The following is an 18,080-nucleotide window of genomic DNA, read 5'->3' as shown; positions in this document are numbered from 1 at the left end:
TATAGGCTATATGAGGATGGCATAACAGGAAATTCTTAACTTTGTGATAGCTGTAATGTGCGTATACTGTGTGTATGCAAATACGTTTGTTTTATTGTAACAGCATAGTCATTCAGTGTTTTTAATAACAGATATGTATGACCCTGTGAACATTTTGAGAGTTCAGTAAACAATAATACTTTTACTGAAACAATAATATTGTGATGCCTAGATTGCGTACATATTGTTATAAATATCCTTTAAGCCCATATGGGGTTCCTGGGCACCAGGAAGGATGCGTACCACTTTGACCGCTTTAACCCTGGTGTCCTGGTGTTCATTCATTGCTATAATAGAAGATCTACAAGGACACAACAATTGCAATTACACTTTGTGACTTGTGAGCTTGTAGATTGTTATTTTTTGCATAACATAATCATGTGACTTAGGTATAAATTAGGATAGGATAGTATTCGATTATTATTATTGCCATACTTTAGCAGTGGTGTAAAGTAACTAAGTACATTTACTCAAGTACTGTACTTAAGTACAGTTTTGAGGTATTTTTCCATAGTACTTTTACTTCTACTCCACTACATCTCAGAGGCAAATATTGTACTTTTACTCGACTACAATTATTTGAAAACAGTTACTAGTTACTTTGTAGATTTTGATTATTATTACAAAACATACATTAACCACTTCAGCACTATATGCATTTTGACCATTTGAAAATAGCAGATCTATAAGCGAGCTTGTAGATCTGCTATTTTCAAAAAAAAAATGTTGCTGCAATAGTTGCAACCCACCAACAACATGCAGTTTGCAGTTCAATGTTCTTCAGATAGCTAAGCATAGGCAACTATTCTGAACTATTGTGTGATAGAAAGCATGTTTTACTTTGATTCGCAGCCTACATTCACAACGTGATGCGATCATGCGTCGCTAGTTTCTGCTTAAAACGTTATCCATGCTTAATGATGTTGGATAAGATAAGGCCTACAGTCTTTCTGCTGTGCTTGCTTACCACATCAACATCACCTCCTTCCTTCACATGGTAAAATGCTTTTTCTCCCTCTCTCTAGCCTGGTATCAATACCATTTTTGGGTTTCTGATCCGATCAGGCGGCTGGAACCCGCACAAGCCGGAACCAGGGGGGCTTGTGTATCACCCCAAAATAATTCCTCGCGATCAAGGGCATTGTCATGTTAGGGCCTACCCAATAAAACCCTTGATGCGGCGTAGTTTAGCTTGTCGAAATAGTTTGTTTGGTATATCCATCCTTTATTCCAACTCGTAGCGACTGGCGAGACTAAACTAGCAGTTATACTCGATTTAGCATTTAAATGCTAACAGGGGGAACCAAAACAAAGCGGCGCCGAAAAGACAGAACCCGCACACCCGGAACCAGAGGATTTCCCCCCCCCTTTTTTTTCAGTGGGCGTGGCCTAGACCGGATCACACGGGCCATTTAGTAACGAATACCAGGCTTTCCTCCGAGGTGGAAAGTCTGGTGACGCGAGGTTACCCTCTCTCTGCTCAACATGTCGTGTCGTGTGCTGAACATAGAAGATCTACAAGCCCATAACACGATGAGTCAGCGACGCGTTATGGACTTTTAGATCAACTGTAATATGATTGGGTGGAACTCCTGGGCCACGCCGCTGTAGCCAGTGATTGGGCCACTATAGGCCGGTATTCAGATGATAGACAAGCCAGTGGGCCAATGTGATGTCTCTCTGCTCTGCGGGCCGGTGCTTGCTACTCAAGGATTGGCCATTCAGATGAGAGACAAGCCAGTGGGCCAATTACATGAGTTATATTTACTTTGTGGGCCGCCCAGCCACAAAAAAATGGAACGAAGCGCGGCCTAAAAATTACCGTTATGATCCTAAGACGGGGGCAATTTTTTTTTTGTTTGTTTGTTTTTTAAACGGTCGACCTGATTCGGCCTGGAATGGTCCGGCCGCTCGGGAGTTGTCCCACATTTCCCAGTGGCCAGCACGTCCCTGTCCCGTTCCTACAAAGCAGTGTGTTCTTCACATGCTTTCTGAAATCATCTGACACAAAGTAATAAATAAAGGGGTCTAGACAACTGTTAAGGCTGGCCAAACACAGAGTGATGATATAGAAGCCATATTCAGTAGTCTCCCCAATGCTCAGCAGAGAGTAATGGATCACCAGCATTACGTTACTGGGGACGAAACACACCAGAAATGTCACCAACACCGTCACAATCAACACCAAAGCTTTGTGACGGTTCTTCACTGCTGTTCTGTTTACGTTACGTGCCATCTTCTTCTCCAGGTACCAGAGCATAAGGACATAGGCCACAACAATCACTATGCAAGGAATCAAAAACACAACTGTGGCCATTAACATGAAGTAGTAATAAGGGTACTTGACAGAAGCGAAGTCATTTAAGTCCGACATGGCATGAACATCATGGCAGGTGGTAATATTGAGGTCTATGACTCTAACGGTGTGATTATACTGGTATAGAGGAATGGTGGTGGTCCAGATGAAAACCCAAATGGACACACAGACACCAATTGCCATTTTGTTGTTCTGCTCAGAGAAAGGGTCGACCACAACCCAGCACCTTTGTACACTCAGACAGGCAATGAAGAGGATGGAGCAGTACATGTTCCCATAGAAGAACCCCACCAAGACTTTGCACAGCCCCTCTCCAAAGATCCAGTCATTTCCATTAAAGTGGTAAGCGATCTTTAGGGGGATACAAGCTCACAGCGCGGCACAAAGTGATGCAATGAGAGCTTGTAGATCGGCTGTTTTTGAACAGCCAACGTAAAACTCTAAAATGATGCTTTCCTGGATTTAATGGGTTAAAGTCAGGCAGTCATTCAGTGTCACACACAAACACACACACACACACAAACACACACACGCACACGCACACGCGCACGCACGCACGCACGCACGCACACCTTATAGATCTATACCAATATGTAGACATTTATTAATATAGATTTATTATATTTATTGTAAAGGTGGAGTTATGTGTCTGTCTGTCTGTCTGTCTGTCTGTCTGTCTGTCAGTCAATGCACTGAGCTCTCACATTGAAGACAAATAACAATAGACTACCTCTCTGTTTCTGTTGGTTCAATTAGCATGTTTGTGAGGCTAGATATTATCATTATTATTACATTTATTACATTCGAGATTTAAATTAAGCCTCTAACTTCTTAGAGAGACATTTTGTTACAAAGTTACATTTTCTATACGTACATAAGAGGAAATAATTTAAATACATACATAATGTTTATAAAATAAACCTTTGAGTAAACTTTTAGTAACTTTAAGGACTGCGTGTCCTCACTCACACTCTCTCTCTCTCACACACACACACACACACACACACACACACACACACACACACACACACACACACACACACACACACACACACACACACACACACACACACACACACGTTAATATTTAAACACTGATACGTAGATTAGTTCAGCTAAAAACAGCTTTTCCACTGCTGCTCATGTACACACACACACACACGGGAGGGAGGGGGGAGAGAGGGAGAGAGAGAGCGAGAGAGAGAGAGCGAGAGAGAGAGATAGAGAGAGGTTATATTTGAATTAAACATGAAATATTCATTCATTTCATTACAACATTGTCAAATAATTTCAGCTTTCAATCACTGTCAGGTGGAAACCTTGTATGTCCAAAACCACTTTCACTTAAAGTTAAAAGTATTCTTTTTATGTAGCAAAAATAGCAGATCTACAAGCTCCCATCGCATGATATTGTGACACATTGTGAGCTTGTAGATCTGCTATGTTTCTGCTATTTTTATATAACACTATAGTATGACAAAGTAGGACGTTCATTTACAAATAAAACAATTGTAAGAAGTTTAAATTATGCATATTATATAAATATTATAGACACTGTATGGAGATTGATAGAATATGAACATTTAACCTCATAACCTCATGAGCTGTGAGTGAGTGTGAGTGTGAGTGTGAGTGTGAGTGTGAGTGTGAGTGTGTGTGTGTGTTCGTGTCTGTATTGTCGACTTTCCAAAGTGACACGAAGAAATAGCGATTTTCGCTATATTGAATATTTTGGGAAAATCATTTTATGAAATAAATTACAGACAATAAAATGAATTTAAAATGTTGCCTGCAATGACATGCCCCCCCTCTCCCCACACACACACACACACACACACACACACACACACACACACACACACACACACACACACACACACACACACACACACACACACACACACAGGTCAATCATTGACCTGCAGATGGTTTGACTTCTGGAGCACGATGCACAGATACAGCAGATCTACAAGCTCACATGGTGTTGCAATGTGACACGCTGTGAGCTTATAGATCTGCTATTTTTGCGGAATGTTCTCTCCAGACTAGTGAAGCTAGGGTTCAAGAGGTTAAAGCCCTCCCCTCCTTTTTTATATTTTATGAATAAATATTTTTAATTTAACTATAATACCTTTTATTTAATTTAACTATAATACCTTTAATTTAACTATAGTTAAATTAAATTAAAGGTATTATATATAATACCTTTAATTTAATTTAACTATAATACCTTTAATTTAACTATAATACCTTTAATTTAACTATAATACCTTTTATTTAATTTAACTATAATACCCCTGAATGTCACTTGTCATTCATCGGTCAAATAGCAGGACTCTGTCTATCTGTCTTCCTGCGAGTCTGTCTGTCTGTCTGTCTTCCTGCGAGCCCGTCTGTCTGTCTGTCTTCCTGCGAGCCTGTCTGTCTGTCTGTCTTCCTGCGAGCCCGTCTGTCTATCTGTCTTCCTGCGAGTCTGTCTGTCTGTCTGTCTTCCTGCGAGTCTGTCTGTCTGTCTGTCTTCCTGCGAGCCTGTCTGTCTGTCTGTCTTCCTGCGAGTCTGTCTGTCTGTCTGTCTTCCTGCGAGCCTGTCTGTCTGTCTGTCTTCCTGCGAGCCTGTCTGTCTGTCTGTCTTCCTGCAAGCTTGTCTGTCTGTCTTCCTGCGAGCCTGTCTGCCTGTCTGTCTTCCTGCGAGCCTGTCTGTCTGTCTGTCTTCCTGCGAGCGCGTCTGTCTGTCTGTCTTCCTGCTTGCCTGTCTGTCTGTCTGTCTTCCTGCAAGCCTGTCTGTCTGTCTGTCTTCCTGCGAGCCTGTCTGTCTGTCTGTCTTCCTGCGAGCCTGTCTGTCTGTCTGTCTTCCTGCAAGCTTGTCTGTCTGTCTTCCTGCGAGCCTGTCTGCCTGTCTGTCTTCCTGCGAGCCTGTCTGCCTGTCTGTCTTCCTGCGAGCCTGTCTGCCTGCCTGTCTGTCTTCCTGCGAGCGCGTCTGTCTGTCTGTCTTCCTGCTTGCCTGTCTGTCTGTCTGCCTGCCTGTCTGTCTGTCTGTCTGCCTGCATAATACCTCCAAAATAACTGATCTTACAACACTCACAACTTGTGGATCTGTTATGAATGAAGGTTGTAGATCTGCTATTTTCACTGATGTGTGCAGAATGTTCTCTTACTATGACATCATGTCCAGAACCAAGGATATCCTTACTGTCTTATCTCCATATTTTTATTTGTCATTATTATTTGTTTCATAAATTAATGTCTTACCTCGTCATCATGCTACAGTGTCACACAAACGTAGCAACAATAGCCGATCTACAAGCTCAGGCTTGTAGATCGGCTATTGTTGATTTTTTGTTACATTTGAATTTGAATGCTGAAAAGTAACATGAGGTTTCTACACGACAGCAAGGATAAAAGGAGAGGACATGCAGCATGCACCATAGACACACTGGGAGGATATGTAAAGAAGGAGATGCCATACTGCAGCATGCACCATAGACACACTGGGAGGATATGTAAAGAAGGAGAGGACATACTGCAGCATGCACCATAGACGTATGGGAGGATATGTAAAGAAGATCAACCCTAAAATGATTAAAACAAAACCTGGGGGGAAAGAGCTGCCAAAGGCTCTCAATAAATAAGTAGTAAACTCATATTTAAGAGAGGATAAATGCTGGACTTGACACACAAACACCTTTAAACAGAGAAAACAGAAAACATTTATACTTCATGTCTATTCAATGAATATCAAAGTATTTTAAAGTGATCATTAGAATAAATGTGTGTAATTTTGAGTGATCATTTGAATAAATATCAATCTATTTTAAAGTGATCATTTGCTTCATGTGAACAACGTGTCAGTGAACACTCTAACCTCAGTGTCCTCACATGACAGCAGAAAAACAAGCCCACGCCGCTTATTGTAATAATAACAGCTGATTACCTTGAATATATTCACAGCCGCTCTTTCCAGAGCCAGGGCGTACAGCCATGCCAGCTCTTATCGTGGACCACATGTTGGCGCTCTCAGACCTTGACTTTATTTAGGGTCCAGCTTGTAGATTAACTTTCCACTGGGCACCATGCCGTGTCCAATGCTAGTCTATGAGGAGGGAGAGTATAAAAGACGTGCTGGACCGTACAGTATTCAGTCACTCTGTTCCAGAATGAAGACTGCTGGGGCTTTGCTTGTTCTACTGTTGTGTCTCTCTGAGGCTGGAGCTCAGGGGGAGAGAGGAGCGCTCAATGAGAGAGACAACAATGTAGAACCAGGTACCGTCTTAGAACCCAACATATGGGCTGAAATGAAGGAACTGAGGGACATGGTGTTAGTACAGGGAGACACTGTGGTAGTACAGGGAGAGAAGCTGAAGACCATGGAGGCCAAGGTGACAGCCAGCGAAGGAGAAGTCCAGGGGCTGAGAAACACAGTGGTAGAACAGCGACAGATGCTGAAGAACGTAGAGGAAGAAGCCAAGGAGCAGAGAGACTTAGTGTCTGATCTTCGGGTGGAGTTGGCCATCAGCAAACATGAGATGGAAGGTATGTTAAAATAAAATGCTGGTTAGAATGGTCAAGAGGCAACATGCTTGTTGTGCCAAAAATGGAGCTTGAAGAATGTGTAAAGGTACAGGATGAAATGTGTTTAAAATCTTTCGCTGTGATATGTTTTCCAGAAATGGCTGCCGAATTGACTGCCAGCCAGAACCAGGTTGAACTCTTCCAGACCAGACTCAGTACCAGTGAAGACCAGATCCAGAGCATCCAGACCAGACTCAGTACCACTGAAGACCAGGTTGAACTCCTCCAGACCAGACTCAGTACCACTGAAGACCAGGTTGAACTCCTCCAGACCAGACTCAGTACCAGTGAAGACCAGATCCAGAGCATCCAGCACAGACTCAGTACCACTGAAGACCAGGTCCAGAGCATCCAGACCAGACTCAGTACCACTGAAGACCAGGTTGAACTCCTCCAGACCAGACTCAGTACCAGTGAAGACCAGGTCCAGAGCATCCAGCACAGACTCAGTACCACTGAAGACCAGGTCCTGAGCATCCAGACCAGACTCAGTACCACTGAAGACCAGGTCCAGAGCATACAGACCAGACTCAGTACCACTGAAGACCAGGTCCAGAGCATACAGACCAGACTCAGTACCACTGAAGACCAGGTGGTGAACTTGAAGACAGAAAGTGAAGGTAATTAAACCAGAATGTTGTTCAGTCAATGCATCTATGAGAGGACAGTGTTGAAAAATGCCTTACTTTACTTGTAATTCCTTCAGTTGATCTGATCATGTTTTCATCAAGTTATTTACTGTATGTTTGATCCATATAATCCACATGTAGGAGCATTTTTGATTGAATATGAATGTAGTATTGTTTTCATATTAATGTTGTATTGATTAGATATGAATTTTGAATTGATTTAATATTATTGTTTTATTAATGTTGTATTGATTTAATGTTAATGTTTTATTGATTTAATGTTAATGTTTTATTGATTTAATGTTAATGTTTTATTGATTTAATATTCATATTGTATTAATTTAATATTCATGTTGTATTGATTTCAGCTCATGATGCTCGGCTGTCCGCTGTAGAAACGAGGATGACTGTCATCGAGGACAAAGTATCGGAACTGTCCAGTAAGTATGTTTATCAAATATAAAAGTTGTAAATGTATTTCCCACCTGGTTATGTAATACCTGTTGTACCCGTCTGTCTGTCTGTCTGTCTGTCTGTCTGTTCCTTTTTATGCCCATATGGAGATCCATGATGTCATCACTATATGCCCATATATGGGTACACCCATATATGGTCATACCCAGTGTAAAGTAACTAAGTACTGAAGTACATTTACTCCAGTATTGTACTGTACCATTTTGAGGTATTCTTTTACTTCTACTCCACTACATCTCAGAGGCAAATATTGTACTTTTACTCCACTACAATTAATTGAAAACTTTAGTTAGCCTACTTGTTACTTTGCAGATATATAAATATATTACATTATAGAACATATATTAACCACTTTAGCCGTATTCTACCTAGGCTATTTGAAAAGAGCTGATCTACAAGCTCACAATGCGTCGCATTGTGACGCGTTGTGAGCGTGTAGATCTGCTATTTTCAAACATTTTAGTACTTTTACTTTTGGTACTTTAAGTACATTTTGTTACTTTTACTCAAGTACATTTTGAATTTCAGACTTTCATGTGTAACAGAGTACTTCTACATTGCAGTATTGATACTTTTACTTTTATTGAGTACTTGTTCCACCACTGGTCATATGGGTGTGATCGTGGTTCTAGACAAACGGTTCTTCATGTATGCATAAGACTGAATGAATGTTTATTTACTAAAAGTAAAACAAAAGTCCACAAACAACAAAACTCCACACATAATGGACCTGTATATGGGCGTAGACCTATATATCAGTGGTTTTCAAAGTGGGGTCCGGGGACCCCCAGGGGTCCTTGAGGGGGTTCAAGGGGGTCCCCAGCAAAAGCAAACCTATCTACTATTGCTGGGGACCCCCTATAGCAATGGTTCTCAAACATATTTTGTGCCAGGGAATTTTTCAAAAATAGCAGATCTACAAGCTCATAGTGAGCTTGTAGATCCACTTTAACATCTGTTAAAGTGGTTAAAATGATTGTGACGCTATATTAACTCATTTTGCTGGGGACCCCCTGGGGGTCCCTGGACCCCACTTTGAGAACCACTGCTCTATAGCATCACAATCATTTGAACCACTTTATCCATCTATACGTTAGCTATTCAAAAATAGCAGATCTACAAGCTCACAGTGTGTCTAAATAGTGAAAATAGCAGATCTACAAAGAGCTTATAGATATTTTCACTATTTTTGTGTGACACTCTTGTATGATAAAGTAAGGCATTCATTTAAAATATATATAAAAAGTCTAAATATGGAGATGCTTTTCTACCCGACAACAACGATATGTTAATATATAATGTGATAATTAATAGTATAATATAATGATTTTATAATTATTATAAATAAACTGATAATAAATAGTAAAATATGCTTTTATCGTCACTGTCAGGTGTAAATGTATCCAAACCATTCCTTTTTCATTATTATTAAAATAATTTAGAATACTGAAAATACCAGATCTACAAGCTCACATTGCCACACACTGTGGGCTTGTAGATCTGCTATTTTCACGATTTTTGCAACACTCTTGTATGATGAAGTAGGGCATTAATTTGTCATAAAAAAAACATAAAAAGTTGAAATATGGATATATGAGGTTTCTGCCCGACAACAACTTTATAATTATATTAATAGTATCATAATTAATAGCATAATATATGCTTTTATTATCACATCATGTGATTATTAATAGTACAATATATGCTTTAACAATATCAATAATGTGATAATAGTATAATCTATGTTTTTATAATCATATAATAATGTGATAATGCTCCTGTGTTGACAGACCAACCAAAGGTGGCCTTCTCTGCTGGGTTGGGTAATTATGGATGGGTTGGACCATTTAGTTCTGAAACCACTCTGGTTTATAAGAAGGTCTTCACTAACATCGGCAACGCCTACAATACATCTACAGGTAGGTGGTGATTATGCTAATTATGTTAATGAGCTGTACATTAAGTGATGAAGTTAATTATGTTAATGAGCTTTACATTAAAGGACGACTTCACCACTTTTCAACATATCTTCATATAATAGGTCCTCACTAATGCTCATGATAAAATGGTAAAATTTTTTTCTAATCAGTCTGTGTCTTAGAGGAGGGCTGTAGACAGTTCAGAAACCCGTCTACCAGTGACATCATCGATGGGGAATACAAGCTAATAGAAAATGCAGGCTTTGTATTCCTGGAAAGTTGCAATGCAATAATAGATCCCATTGTTCTCGCCTTTATAAAAATCTGAATAAAAAAATAATAATCTTTTTGGAGAAAAAAAATCATGCCTAACGATGATGTCACTGGTAGACAGGTTTCTGGACTGTCCACAGCCCTTCTATGAGACACAGACCAAATAGAAAAAAATTGTATCATTTTATCATGAGCATTAGTGAGGACCTATTATATGAAGATAGGTTGAAAAGTGGTGAAGTCGTCCTTTAAGTGATGAAGTGAATTATGTTAATGAGCTTTACATTAAGTGATGAAGTGAATTATGTTAATGAGCTTTACATTAAGTGATGAAGTTAATTATGTTAATGAGCTTTACATTAAGTGATGAAGTGAATTATGTTAATGAGCTTTACATTATGTGATGAAGTGAATTATGTTAATGAGCTTTACATTAAGTGATGAAGTGAATTATGTTAATGAGCTTTACATTAAGTGATGAAGTTAATTATGTTAATGAGCTTTACATTAAGTGATGCAGTTAATTATGTTAATGAGCTTTACATTAAGTGATGAAGTTAATTATGTTAATGAGCTTTACATTAAGTGATGAAGTTAATTATGTGAAGGGTCTGTGTCTGGGTCTGAGCCGCCGCCTACCGGTCCGCTGGTCATCAAATTATTGTGTTTTAATTAACTGCGTTTAAGCGTTAACGTGTGTGTGTGTGTGTGTGTGTGTGTGTGTGTGTGTGTGTGTGTGTGTGTGTGTGTGTGTGTGTGTGTGTGTGTGTGTGTGTGTGTGTGTCTCTTTGTTCTAGGTTTTTTTCGATCTCCAGTGAAAGGAGTTTATTACTTCAGATTCACTGCAGCTACCTCATCATCAGAGTATATGCAGATCATCATGTATAAAAATAATCAGCACCTCACGTATAACTATGGACAGAATAATCATGACTATTTAGAATACATGTCTAATGGAGTGATAGTAGAGATGGAGCAGGGAGACACAGTAGACATGAGGATACCTGGTGGGTGGAGGCTCTATGATGACTCATCCAATCACAACACATTCAGTGGTTTTCTGCTCTATTCTATGTAACACTGCTACTGACACGGCTGGAAACTCACTGAGTACATTTACTCAAATACTCTACTTAAGTACAATTTAGAGATACTTTTATTTTATTAATAATAATAATAACAATCAACACTATTTTATACTCACTATTCAGAAATAGCAGATCTACAAGTTCGCAGTGATGTGTTGTGAGCTTGTAGATCTGCTATTTAAAAATAATAATGTGTAATATTTTTTTAAATCTCAAATCTCCTCTTATGGGGGTCTCTGGCTCTAAATCTATTCAGATGGGGGTCTGCAGCCAAATACATATTAATGTGACAATCCATTACATCTCAGAGGCAAATATTATACTTTTTACTCCATTACAATTATCCAACTGCTTTAGTTACTAGTTACTTTGTAGATTAACATTATCAATACAAATCATACATTAACCATTCAAGCCCTATTTTAGACTTGGGCTCTTCCAAAATAGCTACAATCTACAAGCTCACAACGTGTCGCAATGCATCGCGTTGTGATCTTGTAGATCTGCTATTTTACGAAAGATTTTGACACATTTTGACAAATGTGACAAAAAGTTAAATAGTCCATTCTGCATAATGAGTACTGTAAGTATTTTTTAATCACAATGCTTTTGCATGTATTTAACTTGTAATAGAGTATTTCTACATTGTGGTTATACTTGTAAGTCATTGTGGATAAGAGTGTAAATGTCTAAATTGTAACTTGTACTTGTAAATGGTATTTGTACTTTTACTCCAGTAAAAATGTGAGTACTTCTTCCACCACTGGTCCTGGTAGCATTACATTAAAGAGCTTCCATAATGCTCATATTCATGTTGTCAATAAAGACACATTCAAAAGCACCATTGTGTGTCTATTGTATGTTTTTATTATTATTGTTATTATTATTATCATCATTATTATTATATTTTAAACTATTTTTATTCAGATTTTTAAGTTATTTTCCATAACAAACAACCACACAGACAACACATACACACTTAGATATAAAACAAAACACCATCGGCTTTGTTATATTATAACAAAGCCGAAAAACAAATTGAAAAAAAGAACATAGAAAAAGAAAAGGAATCTCTTTGTAGAATGTATTATATTTTTTTATTGTATTATGCTTATTTTAAATTATTTATTCTATTTTTTACAGACACCTTGTATCTCCATATTTCTTCTTTATAAGTGTTACATTTTCTCTTGACTATTAATGTGGTTAAAATAGCCAATACAATAGCTGATCTATAAGCTTTTAATGTTATAAAACCGTTCATTAATATTGTCTAATATGATGGAATATTAATATGTAGATTATTAAATAATGTAGGTAGCAGAATATTAATGTAGATATTAATATTGTAGATATGTAGACCCTAGGGGTCCTTGAGTGGGCTCCAGGGGGTCCCCAGCAGAAGTAGTTAACTTAGCATCACAATCATGCTAACCACTTCATCCATTTATACGTTGACTATTCAAAAATATCAGATATACAAGCTCACAGCGCGTCACTTCAAAATTAGTAACCTGTTTTGGCCATATTATTATTGACATTTTCCACCAAATAATTTAATTAATTTGCTCTATTTTATTGCTTGAATGTATGTATTTATTTATTTGTTTATTGATGTATTCATGCATTATAAAATTTAAATAATACTGTTTTAAATTTAAATCACAATCCCAGAGTCAAAGGAACATTTGCAATGCAGGAGATGTGTTGTCCCATGGACTTGACCTTTATAGGGGGTCCTCAAAGTTACTACAGGGGTCCGCCAAATCGTTGTGTGATAGGAACTTTAAATTTTATTTAGTATTAACCAATAACCACTTGAACCCTAGCGTCCCTATTCTGGGGGCAACATTCACTGAAAATAGCTGATCTGTGGGCTTGTAGATCAGCTATATTTCGGCGAAGACGTTTGGTGCAGAGGGGAAAAAGAGCGAATGGTCAAGTTCACTATGAGGATTTAAGTGGTTAAATGTCTGAAAATATACATTAACATGAATCCAACAATTTAACCCATTAAGACCTGGAACGCATCTGTGTCATGTTAGATTTCTTTTGCTATTCAAAAATAGCAGATATACAAGCTCATAGCGCGGCACCGAGTGCCGCACTATGAGCTTGTAGATCTGCTATTTTTGAAACCTCTTGAAAACAGTTTTAAGAATCGCCTCAGGTCTTAAAGGGTTGTTAATAGAAAGGACAACATGTAAACAAACAAACATGAATGTACACAACACTGCTATCTACTGTATGAAATCTATGAACAAGTTGAATCTGCAACACAATTTGATACAATTTATGTTGTGGGGTCAGGCCCGGATCAACGCTCCTCAGCGCCGTGGGGGGGCTACACCAAATCAAAGGGCCCCCCCCTCAACGTTAATCGGCGTTCGCGCGCCCAGTGAATGAACGCGTGCGTTCGATGCACGTGCCACCGCCAGCACGATCAGCGCTGACCATAGACTGTATAAAGAGATGGACAAAGCCTGGTTTCTACAGACCGAAAATGAAGCCGATTGCTCAGGAATTTGAAACCCCGCCCCATCTTTAATATATGCCAAAGAGCAAGTCGGCAACAGGAACCAGAAAACAATCCCCAAAGAATGCTATTGGTTGGGTAGCTTGTCAATCGAGAGCGTGGGCGGGGAATGAATGCTATTGGTTGTGTAGCTTGTCAATCAAATCATCCCGCCCCCCCCCCCCCCCCCCGGAGCATAGATTACTTTATCGTCAATTTTAAAATAAATGGGACCATAATTTAGCAAAACGCATATCATGATGATTGAAAGGAGACTTTAAACTAACGACTGGAAGCATATAGTATTTATGACAATGTTTATTAAGGTAAGAAAATTAAGTCTAATGTTCGTCAAAATCCCATCCGCTTACAATGAGAGAATATTCTTTCTGACACCAGCAGGGGTAAAACAGTGAAACTAGCCATTCATATGAACTGTCTCTTCCGTATTGGAGTCAAGCTGGCCCCTTGGCGCTGACACAGGTACTGGGCTCAGCCTTTCCAACTTCAGTCTCTGCAGTGTCTATCATTTTACAAATGACATTTATTATTAAGGAGGTTACTTTATGGTTATTACAGTTGTAGGCCACAAGGAATATGGTGATGAGATGGGAAAATGCATAGCATATCGTACATACTGTATGAGCAACAAATGTACAAACGGTGTATTGTTTTGTTTAAACTTTTTTTTTTTTTAAATATATATATATAACCCGAGTGCCGCGCCTCGGTGCCGAGTGCCGCGCTACGAGCTTGTAGATCTGCTGTTATTGAAAAATCGTGAAAATGTGTGCAAATCTTTGAATATATATTGTTTTAAAGCGAACATTTTTAACTCAAATCTTTGGATGTTACACGGATGTTACATTTATGTACGGGCTCTCAGAAGTACCCATATCATCCGTATTGTTCAATAAAAAGCATTTTAATCTGATCGGTGGCCATTTTCTCCTCACTGAGCGACCCTATCGGTTGGTAGGTATATTGCACTCAGGTACATTATGAGAAAATGGCCACTGATTGTATTAAAATGATTTTTATTGAACAATACAGAATATTCTGTGTTGTTCAGTTGATCCATGACTGTAACAGGAGTTTTCATGTACCGCAGGGTAAGACTGCAGTAGCAGTTAATAAATAGTATATTAATGAATTAATATACTTTAACGTGCGGAATCCGAAACAGGCAGCGCTGTGATTCTGAATTTTGTTACGATTACGGGGATTAGTAGCCTATTATTGACACCACCTGTGCGAGTGAGTCATGTCGTGTAACTTTCCTGACGTTAAGCTGTGTATGTGTTCAACAACACAGCCATGCAGCCTTGCAGTTTAAGTGCAGATTTCAGCTTGGGAAAAGCAGCCTCCAACGGGTTTGGGTAGGCCTACGTGGGTCATAGTCACCATTGCGTTATTGTGGTATTCCTATTCTTGCTATTATGTTGCAAATGATTGTGCGTGTGTGTGTGTGTGTGTGTGTGTGTGTGTGTGTGTGTGTGTGTGTGTGTGTGTGTGTGTGTGTGTGCGGGCGAAATAACATTGACAGCTATGGCAGGTGACGAAAGCTTGCCAGACCTATGCCAGGCTAACAACAGTTGCTAAGCTGGCATTGGACAAATCGCTTTTGGGGTGGGGTTTAGCGAAGGGTCCATTGTGTGTTTGCCTCAGAAGGTTTTACAGGAGACAAAGATGTGAAAGTTGGTGAAGACTAAATGCAGAGATCTAAGGATACAAATGTAACCTCAGAGGATACACATGTAACCAAATGGACCCGGCTCAGTGTTTTAGTTCACAGCATTTCTCACTCCCATGTGAACTATGCAGGTGTCCTTCCTATCAGTCTGTTTACCGTCTCCTCTAAGACCTCCATTCAACTATATTCATAACTATGTCTGATAGGACCCCCCCCCCCCATTCAACTATATTCATAACAATGTGAACCTACATAATGAACCAGTTCACAATGCAGTCTTATGAGAACAAAACAGAAATGAAACATGAATACATACAATAGGAAAATAAATAGTATTCAGAATACAGTTCACAATTAAACTGAAATAAGTTAATACATAAATCAATAATAAAACAGGAATATAAATTGTACTGCCTTACAGATAGAAGTGAAAACCTTCAACAGTGTTTAAGTTAGTGATACACATGTATTTTATAAATTAATGCTTATTTAATCACTCTACCTCATTATAGATGCTTTATTTGTGTCACTGTGGTGGTGGGCTAGTGTGGGAGAAAAGCAGAGGTTCCCTTCCTAATCCCCCCTTTTACCTTTCCTTGTATAGCTTTTAGCCTTTTAACTTGTTTTTCCTAATGAAGTTGTTTTTATTTCATTGCTGTTTTGTAAAGAGACTTCAAGTACTCAGAAAAGCGCTATATAAAGTGTTTGTATTATTATTATTATTATTATCATCCAAATTTAAGAACATTCGACTATGACAAAAACAAATAAGCGAACAAATAATATAAAGTTTTTTTTTTTATTACAACAAACTTCAATATATGAAAATTACATTTAACTGTAATTATACAAAAAATAAAACAATGTAAAACATGGAAACATAAAATACACAAAGTGAACACTTTCGGCATCAGCTGCAGGGGTTTGTGCTCATGGGTTTTGGCAGGTGCTGGTTCATGTAATCAATTCCCAACAGATCCCGTAAACCTCTCGTTTTAGGGAGTGCTGGTTTCATTCGATTCCACGTCCTCCTGGCTGGACAGGCGCTCTTTAGCGACACATATACTTAATACTGTAGCTGATATACAAGCTCACAAGGTGTTGCGAATGCGGCCACCGTTGTGAGCTTGGAGGTCTGCTATTCTCGTCCGTTATCTGCACCCGACACCTTCGTGCTACGGCCCATAAATCAGGCTTTAATGGCTGGGCTGCAGCTGTGCAAGCAGACAAGCTCTGCTGCCGTGATCATAGAGAGCGCTCCCTCTATTCTAATCAGGGACGTGCACAGATAGACTCTAGGTGGTGCTAGAGCACCTGCCTATTGCCCTCTTGACCAGAAGTGCCCTTTTGGAAAAAAAAGAGAAAAAACGTTTTTTTTTTTCAGTTTACAGCAGGGGTCTTCAACAGGGGGTCCGGGACCCCTAGGGGGTCCTCAGAGTTACTACAGGGGGTCCGCCAAATCTTTGTGTGATATTTTTCTTTTTACCGTAACCACTCGAAACCTAGCATCCCTTTTCTGAGGAGAACTTTAGCCAAAAATAGCCGATCTACAAGCCCACAACGCCTCACGCTGCGAGGCGTTGTGGGCTTGTAGATCGGCTATTTTTGGCAAAGAGGTATAGGTGTAGAGGGGAAAAAAGAGCAGACCAAGTAAACCAAAAAAAGTGTAATTTACTTGAGCACCTGCCCCTCAAAATGTCTGTGCACGCCACTGATTCTAATGACAGCAAATGCAGGTGCAGGGTTTGGAGGACCACTGCTTTGAGAATGGCTATTATTGATTACACACAACTGAAACCAAGGAGTATTTATTTGAAGAATTACATCTCAGTAAACATCCTCAGCATTCTTCCTCCACACTGGGAGGAAAACAGCATTGCGAGTGCTGTGACCACTTTTCCATTACATCTGATGAGCGGTCGGGTTATTTAGGTTTCCCGCCTGTGCGCACATACTGGTTCTTATCAGTGCGACGTTGTCGGATAAGGCGTCCACACACACACACACACACACACACACACACACACACACACACACACACACACACACACACACACACACACACACACACACACACACACACACACACACACACACACACACACACACACACACACACACACACACACACACACACACACACACACACACACACACACACACACACACACACACACACACACTTCTAGAAGTGGCGAGCAGTGCTCATTAACCACTTGAACCCCAGCTTCCATATTCTAAATAGCTTAGACCCTCCAGAAAAATGCGTTTATGCGATCGCAGAATTTACCGCATAATCAGCAAAATGGCGCATAATTATGCGGGGGTAACGTTTTTTCAAAAAGGCTGCATCGCATAATACACGCATCGCATAATATGCGCATCGCATAATACGCGCATCGCATCGCATAATACACGCATCGCATAATATGCGCATCGCATAATACGCACATCGCATCGGATAATATGCGATTCGCATCGCATATTTCGCATATTGCCGCATATTGCCGCAAATTTCGCAACTTCCCGCAATTTCACCGCATAAAATTGCAAAAGAAAACGCA

General features: G+C 39.4%; 2 protein-coding genes across 2 annotated transcripts in view; one reads left to right on the top strand and one right to left on the bottom strand.

Moving 5' to 3' along the window:
- The window catches only part of LOC311047414 (cerebellin-1-like), an 878,463-nt gene that overhangs the window by 761,479 nt on the left and 98,904 nt on the right, over positions 1–18,080 (top strand). The gene's annotated exons all lie outside the window — the stretch shown is intronic.
- Positions 1,910–6,360, bottom strand: LOC311047839 (proteinase-activated receptor 2-like; the record flags this gene model as incomplete). Its single annotated transcript, XM_084060790.1, has 2 exons — positions 1,910–2,724; positions 6,288–6,360. The coding sequence occupies 2 exons, from the start codon at positions 6,358–6,360 to the stop codon at positions 1,910–1,912; spliced, it is 888 nt and encodes a 295-aa protein (XP_083916916.1).

Source organism: Gymnoscopelus microlampas, assembly GCF_963454915.1.
Source record: "Gymnoscopelus microlampas genome assembly, chromosome: 6".
NCBI classification, from domain to species: Eukaryota; Metazoa; Chordata; class Actinopteri; order Myctophiformes; family Myctophidae; genus Gymnoscopelus; species Gymnoscopelus microlampas.
Note: the sequence above shows the minus strand (reverse complement) of the source record. Positions and strands in the feature narration are given on the sequence as shown.